Raw genomic sequence first — 15,719 nt, 5'->3', positions numbered from 1 at the left:
ACGCGCATGCGTCAAAGCAACGCAGCGCGGCGCGCGTCTTCGAGTGGACCGGCGCCTGGCGTCGCAATGCCGGCGTGACGCGACGAAATGAACGCCGGCGAGCACACGCACCGTGTCTTGTCGAAATGTATTGGCGCCTTGACTGTGGCATAAAGTCATGTTCTCACACGACACGCATCTCATGATTATTATGGTTGCACCAGTCGCATACCATCGTTATTCATTGGCGTCACGTAATGCCAAATTGGGCGTATGTGAAGCTAGCGAAACGGACGCCAGCGCATCATCAGTGTGGCATCTGGTCATGTTGTTACATGACACGCTTGTCGTGATTATCATGTCCGGATGTGTAAAGATAGCGAAACCGCCGCGAGTGCGTCAAGAGTGTGGCTTGAGGTCATGTCGTTACATGACACGCATGTCGTAACTTTCACGTTTGGATGTGTCATTTACCTATGTCGTCAGTTCGCGTCGCGGAAGACCGAGTTTGGTACATGTGAAGCTATCGAAACGGCCGCGAGTGCATCATGAGCGTAGCATGTAGTCATGTTAACACATGGCACGCATCTCATGTTTATCATGTTTGCACCAGTATCATGCCTTCGTCATCCATTCACGTATCCTAATACCAAATTAGGTATATGTGACGCCAGTGAAACGGACGCGAGCGCATCATGAGTATGGCATGTAGTCATGTTGTTACATGACGCGCATGTCATGAGTTTCTTGTTAGGGTCTGTCGCTTGTTCACCATGCAATCATGTAATGCCATACTAGTTTTGCAACATGCCGTGTGAACGTAACCACCGCAAGGGCTGCTGGACCATGAATTGTAAAGCATGACATTCATGGCGTACATTTCATAATTTTCATGTTATGGCTAGTCAAATACGTTATTTATACAGTCATGTTATGTCATAACAAGTTTGGTATTGATACCATTATCGAAACGGCCAAAACTAAAAGTCGTAGGTGGCTAGATAGATAGATAGATAGATAGATAGATAGATAGATAGATAGATAGATAGATAGATAGATAGATAGATAGATAGATAGATAGATAGATAGATAGATAGATAGATAGATAGATAGACAGACAGACAGACAGACAGACAGACAGACAGACAGACAGACAGACAGACAGACAGACAGACAGACAGACAGACAGACAGATAGATAGATAGATAGATAGATAGATAGATAGATAGATAGATAGATAGATAGATAGATAGATAGATAGATAGATAGATAGATAGATAGATAGATAGATAGATAGATAGATAGATAGATAGATAGATAGATAGATAGATAGATAGATAGATAGATAGATAGATAGATAGATAGATAGATAGATAGATACGCTCAAAGTCGCCGAAGTTCGCTAACAAATGCTTCGCATTTAAAAAAAACCGCTCGCTAGCACGGGGGTTGGGCTGGTTCGTGCACGTCATGCGCACGTGACCTCTTGGTCGGATGCCGGAGAGGGTAGGGAAAAGATTTGGCTTGCGAATGCTACGCGGAGGAGTGGCAAGGTTTCCGAGCTCTCTTCCTCTCATCATCGTTTCGCGCCGCTTCTAAAAAAAGTTTTCTCAGCTCGTAAGGAACTGACTCAAAAACGTTTTGTTGAAAAATGTTCCTCATCGGACACCCAACAACTTCCACGGTCTAACTAAAATTCGGTATGGCGCCTGGTGAGTGGCCCTTTAAAGTTAGTCCTGCACTTCTTTGCTTATCGCATACACATTGACAAAATTTTGATGCAACATTGACAAAACTTCGTAAGGTGGGGAACCAGGTGGGCCATATTGTCCGCCGGGTTTCCAACAAGCGCGGGGGGTTATGCTGCAGAGACGCCTTGCGGCTGGCGCATGCATTCGTAACCAGTCGAGTCCTCTACTTGGCTCCTTACCTCTACCTGCGCAAGTACACCAAAACACTGGTGTGCCCGGCAGTTTTTGAATATCTTGATTCTGCCTGTACAGGAAAACGCCCGCACTGTGCGGAGAGTCTTCGGATATCTTCCATATGGTGTGGGCATGCCACTCAACCCCTCGCCTCACCCCACAACTGAACCCCACCCGGGAGAACTGGGAGGCGGCCCTGCTTGGCTGCTCTGACCTGGCGAGCCAGAAGGCCCTGGTCAACCGAGCCCGAGTCGCATTGGACGCCAATGGGCTTCTGCAATAAGGAACCTACCTAGTGTTTCTGAGGAATGGCTCGCACCGGGCCACCACCACATACCTGTGTATTGATATAATGGAGTTTTTTTCTCTCTTTTGTGGAGGGGGCAGGCTATCCATGTTTACCGGATTTGGGAGTTAGACATGTGACACCATGTGAGGAATGACACACACACATCGCTGCAACTGTAGTCAAACCGATGGTTTGTTGTGCGTGCCCTTCCGACCCCAGCGTGATGTTGCCTGACCATCTGGATGACAGTCCCCTACCGGTACAAACGGTAGCTCGCCGAGGCTGGAACTAAGGAGCTCAGCTCGGGTAGCCTCTTCAGGCACTGCATTACTAAGGCGAGTCCCGGAACGCCCGTTCATCCACCGTCTTCTTCTGTGTTACTCTTGGCATCCCCCATTCACCTCTGCGCGTGCCAGAGCCCCCAAGATAATAGCGAGTTTTAGTACTACGGAATGGCGCTACGTACGCATCACGCAAGCGCCCTGCGTTACGTGGCGTCGTTTGCCACTAATCGGCTTTTAGTACGCCGTAGTACCCGCGTACGTAACGAGCGTGAAGCGTGTTGCGTCATCTGGTATATCCGAATAGAAGTACGTGTTATCGACAGCCAATGTGAGCCAATCCAAGTGTTATAGCCAGAATATGGCCATATTTTAAGCCACCGAGCCGGTGGGTGCTTGCCTTCGATGCCGCCATTTTGCAAAACGAAATCTCGCGCTTTCGCAAACTTGTTCGAGAGCAGCGCGATCAGCTCATACGTACGCACGCACGCATCTCATGCGTGCCTACGTAGCGGCTGCGTACGTAACGCGATACGTGCGAGTTGCGGTCTGCGCATGCGCACTACGCAGAACGTGGCATCCTTACGTACGCAACGCCGCCACGTATGCAGCGTACGCAGTACTAAAACTCTCTATTGTCTCCCGCACGGGTCGCGCATCGAGGAACTCTACCCACGCGTACCTCGTGCTTCTTTCTCTTCATCCGTTTCACATGCGTAGCATGTTATACTAGGGGCTAGTCATGCGCCGTCGCCGTCCTCAGCCTTCCATCCTCCTCCGCCAGCCACTGTGCATTTCGTCCTCCTCTCAATACAGCGCGCGCTGCACTCGCTTCTATCCTCCGTGCACCGCGCGACCTTTAGTTTTACGTGCGCCAGCTGTATGCTAACGCGTGCATGCGCAGGCCGGAGCCGGCGCTTGCTATATATAACAGTGTCGGGGCGCGCTGCCCTTCGTCGGTTGGTTTGTGCAGTCGCTACCCGTCTGATGTCGCTGGTAATGTCTACCAATGTCGCCAAGATGTCTACCGCTGAATTTGGAAACCTGCCCCACGAGATACGGCTGGTGGTCGGCCGACCGTACATGATCACGCACAACATCGACGTGGTGGACAGGCTCGCAACGGCGCCGTCGGCACGCTAGAACTTTACGAGCACGTCGACGGCGACAACGTCTTCATCAACCACCTGTGGCTGCAGTTTGAAGTGCTCACCGTCTGAAGAATCGCGCGCGCACGTTCCAAACGAGCCGTACAAGAAGCCACGTGCAAGGGCTACGTCGTCGACAACGCGTGGCTCCCCATCGCTCTACAGACAGTCACTCTGACCATCGACCGCAAGGCCGGCGTTACCTGCGAACGGCGCCAGTTTCCGGTCGCGCAAGCCAACGCCATTACCGTACACAAGTCCCAGGGAGCCACCTACTCCGAAGTCATCTACGAATACTCAAAGACGCATCCACAAAAGCTGGTGTACGTTGCCATGGTCCGTTGCACCGATGTCAACAACCTGTACTTCACCAACGAAGCCGGCGATCACCACTTTCATCACGCGCGCGAAAACGTCGACAAGAACATTGCTGACGCGTTTGAACGTTTGCAGAAACAGAGGCTGGACACAGTCACCCAAAGATACTTTCGCGTGCTCTAAGACGTTGACTCCGATTCCCTCTTCACCCTGGCACTGCTCAACACCAGGCCGCTGGGTGCTCACGCGGTTGGCGTCGTGCAAGACCCCGTACTCCGCAGAGTGAACGCGCCTAGCTTCACCGAGACGTGGAACGCCACCGATGACGTCGACGTCGTGGGATAGGCTACGGCCACGTGCACGCACGGGTTCCAACGACCTGCGGGCGGTGTGGGAATTTACGTCAAGCGTGATGACATTGACTTTGTCGAAGACCTGCACCTGCGGCTCGGCGCTCAACAACACGCCAACAGCGAGCACTGCGTCGCTAGCGTCTGCGGAGTCGACGTCATGACGATGTACCTCGCGCCCAACCTATCGCGTGCCGCCGTGGAGAAGTACGTCGACGAAGCCGTGGAAAATATCTAAAACAACGACCGCAACGACGACCCTTTGTGATAGTTGGCGACTTCAACGTCGACGTCATCAAGGACGATTGGGTGGTTTACTACATGGAGTCACGGCACTCGCTGAAACGAGCAACGCACGACGTCAAACATCATCCGACCACGGTTCGCGGGACGTGCATCGACCACGTCTTTGCAAATTTCGACCTTCGACCGCTGGAACCAGACCCACTCACCCTTCACTTTACGGACCATAAAGCCATCTTACTCAAAATACCCAAAGTGTCTCATCAATAAACGTCGTCTTTCGCAGCATACGTGCGTGCAGGTTCACTCGTGTTCATTCATAACACACACGAATGTCGCAAATTAAAACCACATTTATCGCAGTTCAACATATATGCTCCGCATACTAACCAGTGTTACCACTCGGGAAACCACGGTCATTTTTAGGGGCGAAGCTCCTTATATCGGCACCTGTTCGTCCCTCGTAGCCATTGTAGCAGTGTGTAACAAGTATAACATTTTGACCTCCAAGGTGGTGCCAGTGAGCGATTTCTTCTGTGCGTTGTTGAACAATAAAAGATAGTGCTCAATGTACATGCCGGTGGCTGCTAAGGGGGAATGAGAGACAGGAGAATTCGGCTTTTAGTCAACGCGCACACTGCGACTTTTTTTTGTTCAACAACGCACAGGAGACAAGAAAGGGTTGCTACGTTATACTCGCTGGGCGTAACCTCTTAGGTTTTAGAAAGGTTTAGCGAGCGTTGGGCCGCAGTGCCATGAATACAGTGAACTAGTTTATACCATCACCCGAGGTGGTTAAAGGTGGGAAGTAGACACGAAGCGCAGGCCGTAAGAAAGTTTGTGTGTGCCTCCTCTCGTTCAGTCCTTGGAATGACCGCTAGAGGTGCTTCTATATGTGGAATATATGATGAAATGATGCGAGATGGTTGTACTTGGATGTTGAATAGGTGGACGAACGGAAACACAGACAGATGAACGGACGGACGCACGGATGGCTGCACGGACGGATGGACGCTTGGATGGACGCTGGAGCGGATGCATAGACGAAAGCAGGGATGGATGCTCAGATGAACGTGCGGACGCACGAACAGACGCACGCTCGGACGGGCGTATGAATGCACGGGTGGCCACACTGACGCGCGCATGGATGGACGGAAGCAAGAACGAATAAACGGACAGATGCTTCGCCCCACTATCCATCATTCACTCCGTGGATATGCTGCCATTTTTTTTCGTAAAGATACAGCCGCGGCGCGCTTTCATTCAAATTTCGTCTCTTCTTTGTCACGGGTAGTAAAAGCAGAAACGTATGATACTGGGAGGTCTTATTACGCAGCCACAACGCCGAAGAACAACGGAAAGTCATCAGAGTCGATCACGCCACCGAGTCCCAAGGGGTGCTGGCCGATGGCTAGGGGGATGAACGCGGGCAGACGCCAAAGCGTCCTGTCCTGTCTTTCTCGATGGATGCAAATTTATTTATTTATTTTTCTTATTTATTTATATTTTATTTATACAATACTGCAGGCCACAAATGGGCCCAAGCAGGAGTGGGGGTGTTACAGAGCCGTTAGAACAATTATACAATCTTTGGCGAGGTAAAAACAATAAACAGGACAATACAAAATATTTTGAAAACACTGTAAAATAATTATACAAACTTTTACAAGTCAAACATTTGATCAATAGATTTACGCACATTGTCAGATGAAAGAATTTCATGCGGGAGGTTAGTCCAGTCGGTTATAGTGCGGGGAAAAAAAGAATACTTAAAATTGTTAGTGCGCGCTGTGATAGGCGAGAACTTTGCAGAATGGTAATTTCTGGTGGGACGCGATAATAACGGAGTCAGGAAGGCCGATGTTTCGAGTCTGATATTCCCGTGTGATAATTGGAAAAGAAATTTTAGCCTATTCATTTTGCGTCGAGATTCCAAAGTAGGGATTTTATTCATCTGCATTAGTTCTGTCGGGGAGTCATAACGACGGTATCGGTTGTAAATGAAGCGGACGGCTAATCTTTGGATTTTTTCGAGATTGTCAATGTCTTTTGTAGTATGTGGATCCCAGACTATGCATGCGTATTCAAAGCATGGTCGTACTATTGAGTTATACGCAAGAAGCTTTATGTTCACAGGCGAATTTTTCAGTTTATGTCTTAGTAAGCCTAGTTTTCGTCGTGCTGAGGCGCATACTTTAAGAATGTGGGAGGACCATGTTTGATTACTAGTAATTGTAACGCCAAGATATTTAAAGCTATCAGTTCGCGAGATAGGAAGACCATTGGTTGTGTACTGATGTTCATATGGTTGCTTTTTGTTAGTAATACGCATAAATACGGTTTTCTGAGTATTTAGTTTCATGTGCCAAAGGTCGCACCAATTATTTATTGCGTCAAGGCTATCGTTTAGAATTTGCTGATCATTAGAAGAATTAACTGTGCGGGATAACAAACAGTCATCTGCAAATAATCGTATTTCAACGCCTTCTTTAACACATGATACTACATCGTTAATATAAATGAGGAAAAGTAATGGTCCCAGAACACTTCCCTGGGGGACGCCGGAGTTAACAGGAAGGAAGTCTGAATGAGAGCCATTTATATCTACAAATTGAACGCGGGAATGCAGGTAAGATTTTATCCAGTTTACGATTGTAGATGGAAGACCCAGTAAATTAAGCTTGAAAATTAACTTTGAATGGGAAATTCTGTCGAAGGCTTTACTGAAATCTATGAAAACTACGTCGGTTTGGCCTGATTTGTCAATTACAGCAGAGAACGAATGAATAGAAGTGATAAGCTGAGTAGTGGTAGAAAGGCCCTTACGAACCCATGATGAAATGGTGACAGAAGATTACGCTCATCTAAGAAGTTCAAAATGTAGTTTGAAATAATGTGCTCCATGAGTTTACAACACGACACAGTTAGTGATATGGGCCTATAGTTTGTTACGATGACATTATCTCCTTTTTTAAACACTGGGACCACCCGGGCGATGAGCCAGTCTTTCGGGACAATGCCTTGCGACAAGGACGAGCGAAAAATTTCAACCAGGAAACGTGCAAGTGACTTGGCGTAGCGACGAAGAAATACATTAGGGATGTTGTCTGGGCCACATGATGTTTTAGATTTGATATTAAGAAGCATGGCAAATATGCCTTCAAATGTTATGAAATCTGGATCAACCTTAATACCGTTATCATTTGAATTGGCACACACGGACGGGTCAGAAAACACTGAGTGGAAATAGCGGTTAAACTCAATCGCGATTTGCTTAGAATCTCGAATAATCTCGTCTCCGAGCTTAATACATTCGACTGATTTTTGTTTCCTAGGCTGAAGTTTGCGCCAGAATTTTGCCGGATCACTTTTTAGAAACTGTGGCAGGGTCACTGAGAAGTAATGAAGTTTAGCTGCGCGTATATTATTAGCAAGTGTATCTTTTAACTTTTGAAGCAGCGGGCCTTTCGGTTGCCGCCTTTTCGTTTTCTTAACCTTGCGCGTTAAATGAATAATTTCTCTGGTTATCCAAGGATTTCTGTGGTTTGACTTTTTAGCTTTGTTTGGAATGAAGGTTTCGAGGCAAAACTCACACAGCGACCGGAACTTTTTCCACAGATAATTAGCATCATTGCCTGAAAAAACGTCAAAAGACAAATCAAGATAGTCGAGAATAGATTCATCATTAGCCCTACTAAAGTCTTTAAACATTTTTCGCTGTAAGGGCACCTGGTCAGATAGATCTACTACAGAACATGAGAAAAGTACAAGCTTATGGTCGGACAGACCATCTTCTACAGATACATATACATTGGAGAAACTTTTACTATGAAAAACGAGATCAAGAATGAATGCCGTGTTTTCCTGAACGCGTGTTGGAGTTCCTACTGCTTGATCAAGATCACACGTCAACATAATATCAAAAACAACTTGATCGCTAAAGCATGGAGAGCGTAACTTAGCCCAGTTGATATTCGGGAGATTAAAATCACCGGCAATAATCAAGTGGTTTTTGAAATGCTTGAGTGAGTAATCATAAAGCTTGCTTAAAAATTCTACTTCTGAAGACGGGGGACGGTAAACGGCAATTAAGATAATTTTATTTCCAAAAACGTTTGACTGTAGGCATAAGCTTTCATGATCTTCTATTTGATCTAAAAGAATAGTGGTTGTGTGAGTATTCAAGACAACAGCGACACCACCACCTCTATTCGGTCTATCTCGTCTAATTATTTTGTAGCTTTCGGGTACGATATCTTCATCAGAATGATTATCGTTTAACCAAGTTTCCGTAAGAACGGTGATGTGGGGTGCGTAGGTTAACAAGATACTTTCGAGTTCCACAGTTTTGTTAACAATGCTTTGAGCATTAATATTAAGGAGGCGCAAATTTTGATTACATCGGCGAAGGGCTTGTCATGCACTAACTGTGCTTGAAACAGGTGTCGGCTTTGAAACGGTTAAAACCTTCACGCGCATGTTCTTGCTATCGTCCCACATAAAAGTGTCGTCATCGATTCGTAACTTCTCGTGTACAAGATATGGCTTTTTCCCTTTTGCTTTGTCAATTTTTCCACTTTCCCACAGTAGTTTACGTCGACGCAGTGTGCAACGGGAGTAATCGTTTTGAATGTAGATTTCAGTTCCTTTGAGTTTTTTGCGTTTTTTAATATTTCTTGTTTTTCCGTGAAGTCCTGAAGATACATGATTACGGGACGATTTCCAGCTTGTCTACCGAGTCTATGTATACGACCAATCGAGTTGCAGGATACATTAGGTTTTTTACAAAACAGTTCATCCACTACTTCTTTTCTTAAGACGGCCTCAGTTTCGTTGGGTTTTTCAGTGAGGCCGTACACTATTAGGTTTGATCGCCGACTACGGTCTTCAATATCGGCTATCTTCTCCGACTGATGTGCTACCGATGTTTTTAGTTCATTTAAACTTGTATCAAAGTTATCGATCTTGCAAGTAGATTTGTTCATGGTGTTAAGAAGCGTTTCTATGTTAGAAACTTTTTGAAGGACAGCTGTGAATGTTTCCCGTTGGGCGTTTTGTTCCGATTTTATATCAGAGACACTCTTCAGAAATTCTTTCTGGCCTTCCAAAACCTTATCTAGTATTTTTTGAATATCGGGTCCAGGGTTTGACTCAATATCGCCACAGAGCATAAGTTTGCACACAAAAAAACAGTCGTATAAAATACCGAGGCAGGTGCGTGGGCATGGCACAACAACCAAGAACCTGTTGCTTGAATAAACAGAAGAATGCGTACAACCAACCTGCATAACGAAGTGACAAAGCTTGGTAAGCATTGCTGCTTGGTGCATTTCGCCATGCCCACTGAAGTTGAACCGCTGAGGGCCGGAGTTTATAGGTGCCAACGATGATGACGTCACAGAGCGTAGCGCCACGTCGTCGGTGACGGCAGGGAAGTTGAACCACACGTGCACTGGTGTAGCTGTGATGAATGGTGTGGCTCGCTGAGATAAGTTGATTTCCGGGGAAAACACGGGCTCTTGATAGCTGGTGGGCTCGAAGAACAAGCCTCCGAGAAGGATTGCCTGCATAACGAAGTGACAGAGCTTGGTAAGCATTGCTGCTTGGTGCATTTCGCCATGCCCACTCGAAATAAATGAATGTACTTGAAATAAATGTTTCTTCTCGCTCTCTCTCCATTCTGACGCTACAGGCAGGTTGCGCTTCGTGCGAGCTGGACGCGATCACTTTAGATTTCGCCCTTGAAATTCTAGGACGAGTATGTCAAAGTACGCGTAACTTGTGTCACTGTTAAAAAAATAGGTATGCCACGAATTGGCATGACCTTGAAAGTTCTACGTAAAGACTTACGCTGAACTCTCAAACTGAAAGTTAATAGGTTCAGTTAATTAGTCGCAACAGTCATTTCAGCAGCGGCGAAGTATTTCTCCCTCCACGTGTTCGAAAACGACGGGAGCGCTATGGGCGCAGTGTTTTTATAGAAATCTGTGCTGCCTACATGAAAACTATCTCTGTGTACGTTCCTGAGCTCTCACTTTCTTTGAGATATATGGTCGACGAGTGAGGCACTGCAACACCTCAGCTGTGTCGTCTGTCACTCATGTGCAAACATCTCGCTCACTGGATTCCGTGCCGACCGGTTGTGCTCTCGCGATCTCCAACGACAGCACAGCTCTGGCCGACTGGGTTGGTCTTACGCCATTTCCTGCCTCCGGTCCCCTACGACGATGACAGCGCTGCTCTGGCCGACTGGAATAGCACTACGCCATCTCCTGTTGCCGACAAGAGCTCTCGCCAGTGGTGCCCGTCCTCGAACTCATGTTTCATCTTTCCTATCTCCTCTTTACTTCTGTCGTCACTCGCTGTCCCTGCACATTTCTCTCTCTCTCTCTCTCTCTTATATATATATATATATATATATATATATATATATATATATATATATATATATATATATATATATATATATATATATATATATATATATATATATATATATATATATATACCTTTAATCCTCTTCTTTTAATCCCTCCTTCCTCCATCTCTTGTGAGCTACTGTTGAGGTGTCGCGCCAGATGCACACAGTTATGGGGCTCACTTTTCTCTTTTTTTCCCTTTTATAACCACAATCTCTCTCTCTCTCACTCATGTGCGTTATATTTACGCATTATAAAATTTATACATGAACGATTAGTATAGCGCGAGATCAGATGACGACAAAAGAACAAGAGTAGCGCTCGTCTTCTTATCTTTTTGTCGTCATCTGATCTCGCGCTGTAACAAACGTCATGTCATACCAACTAGTCCAAACCACAACGCTTCTAACTTATACAGGAACCTCTACTCAGTTCATCTAACCTACCTTGCTTTCCGTTTGCGTTTCATCACCACTACCGCTAATCTTTAAAAAAGTTTCGCAATACCAAAGAAGAAACTGCAATATGCTATGATGGTCGTCTCCAGTTTTTCACCACCAGATTCCTCAACATCCTCGTCGTGCCAACCACGGCGTTAGGCACCTACTTTGAAGTTGGAAGCAGCTGACCGGTCCTATACTTGAATTAGTTTCATCGTTCGATGCGTTACAAGACACTGGACACTGATGCAAGTTTGGTGTGCTTTCACTTGCTGTGCTTTTCGGATACGCTTTACTGTACGTAACTCATAGTCAATACGGATTGAATTAGGGCTACAATGAAAACTTAAGCGTCACTGGTGCCTACAACTGCTACTGTTTCTCTGATTTCCAGGTGAAGCCCCCGATACACGCGTGAAACCATGGATCGAGTCGCCCAGTTCGGGGAAACCTGGAAACTGCTCCTCGCCGAAGACCGCATCGTCGCGAAGCTCGCGGAGCCATGGCCGCCCGGAGTGTCACTGCCGGAAGGGTGCAAGCTTGAAAACGACTCTCTGATCACGAACCAACGTTCGCTGGTAGCGGCGAGCAGTGTTTTGTGTCGAAAGGCCAAAGTGTCGCGCGCCCTTTTCGCTGGCTGCGAGTCCTTCGAGTCCTCAGAACAGTTCCGCACCGCAGCGGCCAGGCTGCTCAGGGGTGCTGAAGAGTTGTGCATCGTCCACAACAAAAATCAGGCTCATGCGCTCGTTCGTGCCTTCCCAAACATCAGAGTTCTCGCCCTGCCTCACGACCTCTGCAGGCACGAATTGGGAATACACCGGCACGAGTTGGTGACCGCAGACCACTCATCGCCACTGATGGCTCAGCCTAGTCAACTCACGCATCTGCTTGGTAACGTGGAAAGTCTTGGTGGTGTAGGCCTCATATTTTCGAAAGAAGCCGTGGCAGAGCTCTTGCGGATGTGCCCTCAGGTAAGTAATGCAATTCGGCGCAGTGTTTTTAGCAAGGCGCCTTAATGACCGTCGGCTAAGGCACTTGGCTAATGCATGCTATAAACTAGAAAGACGTACAAGGTTCTCTCCTGCAATTATGATAATGATGCTGTTGGGCTCGAACTTCATGCGTTCCCTGAATACCTTATGTTACCCACCCCGCGGCCGGCGACCCCTCGTCAACAAGGAAGCAGGGCCCCCGGAATGCGGGACGATGACTGTCTGCTGGCCGCAAAGGACGCGACAACTCCCGTGCCCCAAGGGGTTCAATTATGGCGCCTTACAGGAGACCAAGCCAGGCTGCAGGTGGCCGGTACACGTGGAAGGTACACGTGGAAGGTACACGTACGCGTGCGCCGGACAATCAGAATGAGCGGAGGCGACGGCATTGGCGCACGGGCCAATTGTATTGATGGCCTGTCAGCCCGGCATCGCGGAAACTTACTCGGAGGCGCTTTTCCACGACCTGGCAACGCTCAACGTCGATCATTCCGGGAACCGGTGTGAAAGAAACCTGAGCGACGGCGGAGAACCGATGAGTGGGCAAGAGGCGGTGGGTCTTCAAGGTTGTGGCGAGGAGATACACATCCGTGCGTTCCGATTGGACTGTAAGAGTGGTGCGTTACGATTAGACTGTAAGAGTGGTTGAATGGGGAGGCAGGGGATAAAACCAGGGGTGCAGGGACAGTGAAAAAAAGAGAGAAAAAAAACGAATAAATGTCTCTATATCCAGATGATGTCGGAGCGGTCGTTTCCTCAAGGTGCCAGCAGATGAAAAGTTCTCGTCTTCGGCTTCCTTGGCGGCAGCAGCAAATGTCGCGCAACAAGCGAGAGGCGAGTGGAATGAACCAAAACGGAACGTAACTGGCGCAGTCGGCAGGAACTGCATGGCTAAACTGAGGAGGACAGCGGGGAGCGACATCGGCCGAGACTGACGACAACCACCTTCAACTGACTACCACGCTGCGGGATCAACGAAGCAAGGCTAGTCCACCGGATTCCGAGGAGGAAGAGCGCATCGCAAAGCTACTTCAGGCGACTACCTCTTGATTTTCTGTTGGGCGCAGGCGATGACAAAGCATTAAAACTTGCAAGACAGAGAAAGGGACAACTCGGAAATGAACGGGGACGGGGCAGAAAACTTGCAGGCGTTGGGAGTCGCTGACAGCGGCACGGGGGGTCATGGTAGTGGCACGTCAGATACGGCGTCGGAACAGCAGCTAGTGCTGCTCCAGCTTCAATTCAAAATTGCTGAGGCGGAAACGGAGAAGCAGCGCTTGATTCTGGAAAGCCAGCGGCTACGAGCCCGTAATGGGGCAGAGTCCGACGAGAGCGATGACAGCGTAGCGCTTGGCGGAAGGTCAGAGGAAGACAGGCGACTGAAATTCGCAAGCTTGTTAAAGGGTGTACTGGCACCAATGCTGAACCAAGAGGCGCTTGCGCCAATGTGGTTCGAGGATGTTGAGGCAACGCTCGAGTCGTATGAAGTTCCGAGCGAATGGTGGGCCGGGCTAGTTTTGCCACAGTTGAGTGAAAGGGCACGCGGGCTGCTGTGCAGGCTTACAGCAGAGGATCGCAATGCTTATGTTAGCTTAAGTCAAGCATTTTGTAGGGTCTCAGGCTTTCAGCGGCGGAGTACAAGAGGCTGTTTGCGGGATCGAAAAAGGGAGAAAGGGAGTCCTGGGATCAGTTTGCCGTACGCCTTAAGAATTATTTCGACTATTGTGTCCAGAGTTCAAAAGTAGGCACGTTCGAGGAACTCAAGCAGCTAGTCGTCGCGGATTGCTTGAAAGAATGTTTGAGCCCGGAAGGGAGAGCGCATGTCATTTGTAATCAACAGGAGTCCTTTTTGCTGCCCAGTGGCGTGGTTATGCTCCAGAGATTCGAGGAGAGCGAAAAGTGCAAGGCAGCACAAAAGAAGGCAAATGTAGAGGAGTGGTAAAAGAAAGCTAAAACAGCGGTAGATACACCCACGGAAGGAAACGGGAAAAGGCGATGTTTTTAGTGTAAGGGTGCCGACCACATTGCCAGGAATTGCCCCAATAAGGGCTCAGGTGCAAGGCAAGGCACTAGGCCAGCAGGACAACAAAACGGTCCAGGGGTCGCGAGGGTGGCGGCTTCTGCATTCGGGTCAGAAATAGCAATGTCAGACAGGTTGTGGCAGCGTAAAGAGCAGAAACAACCCTCACTGGAAACTGTAACGCTTAAGAGCTCAGGTCGATCATTAAACGCCGTGGTAGACTCAGGAGCGGAGGTGAGCGTCATCAGAATGGCAGTGGTACCTCAGTGTGTTGGTACGGGTTCGCAGATAAAGTTGACGGGAGCGTTCGGGCAACAGGTAACCGCTGAGTTGGCTTACGTGCCGCTCATAGCTACTGAAGGAAGTCCTTACGTGATGTCCGAGGCGGTGCAGTCGGCCGTGCTTTGTGCAATCACAGATAAGCTGCTAGACGGCACCGACGCGCTGATCACGCCCAACGATTACGCACAGCTTTTCGAGGAAAGAGTTAAACGTGACATAGTGTCAGACGAGTGTTCAGCAGTCGAGGAGACCGAAGCTATAGTAGAGTTGTCAGATGAGGCATGCGAGGAGCAACGGGCGATGGCAGGCGTCATAACCGCGAAGAGCAACAGCGAAGGTTCCGAGCCGGTCAAAAGCAAACGACAGGAGTTTCTTGATGCTCAGGAAGCAGACCCGGCTTTGCGAGATGCTTGGGCGCAGGCAAAGGCCGGAACGCATGGCATGCTCGTTCAAGACGAGCTATTTTATCACCAGGAACACCTCGCGGGTCGCATCGGCAAACAGTTAGTGCTACCATCACACAGGCACAAAGAAGTGCTGAAAATGGCTCCCGATTCACCATGGGCAGGTCATTTAGGAGAGCGGAAAACACTACAACGAGTGAAAAGCTCATTTTACTGGCCGAAGATGTCGAGAGATGTAAAGGAGTACTGTAGGTCGTGCCATGGATGCCAGGTGAAATCGCCGACGAGGCAGATAGATAGGGTTCCGATAGAGCCCCTAGCCAGGCCCAGCGCGCCGTTTCAGACAGTAAACATGGACTGCATCGGTCCTATGGTACCCCCTTCGCCTAGAGGTCACCGCTATGCTCTTTGTGTCGTAGACTTACATACCAGATGGCCAGAGGTGGTATGCCTTCGTGCACTAACAGCGAAGGCTAAGTACATAACTCTGCTAGACATGTTAAGGGGTTACTGGCAAATACCTCTCGACGAGGACGCGCAGGTTTGTACTGCTTTTGCCACTCCCTCAGGCCAGTACGCGTAGAGAGTGATGTCCTTTGGGTTAAAGAATGCCGCCAGTACCTATCAGA

The 15,719-nt window shown here is 48.3% G+C and overlaps 1 protein-coding gene across 1 annotated transcript in view; it reads left to right on the top strand.

Annotated features, from left to right (window-relative positions):
- Positions 1-15,719, top strand: part of LOC142785977 (uncharacterized) — a 71,763-nt gene that overhangs the window by 36,526 nt on the left and 19,518 nt on the right. Inside the window, exon 2 of the mRNA XM_075883908.1 lies at positions 11,787-12,363. Within this exon, the coding sequence (XP_075740023.1) occupies positions 11,815-12,363 (549 nt within the window). The 5' untranslated portion in view covers positions 11,787-11,814. The remainder of the gene's footprint in view (positions 1-11,786; positions 12,364-15,719) is intronic.

The sequence above is a fragment of the Rhipicephalus microplus genome, chromosome 2, assembly GCF_043290135.1.
Source record: "Rhipicephalus microplus isolate Deutch F79 chromosome 2, USDA_Rmic, whole genome shotgun sequence".
Taxonomy (NCBI): Eukaryota; Metazoa; Arthropoda; class Arachnida; order Ixodida; family Ixodidae; genus Rhipicephalus; species Rhipicephalus microplus.
This window is presented reverse-complemented; position numbering and strand designations above follow the sequence as displayed.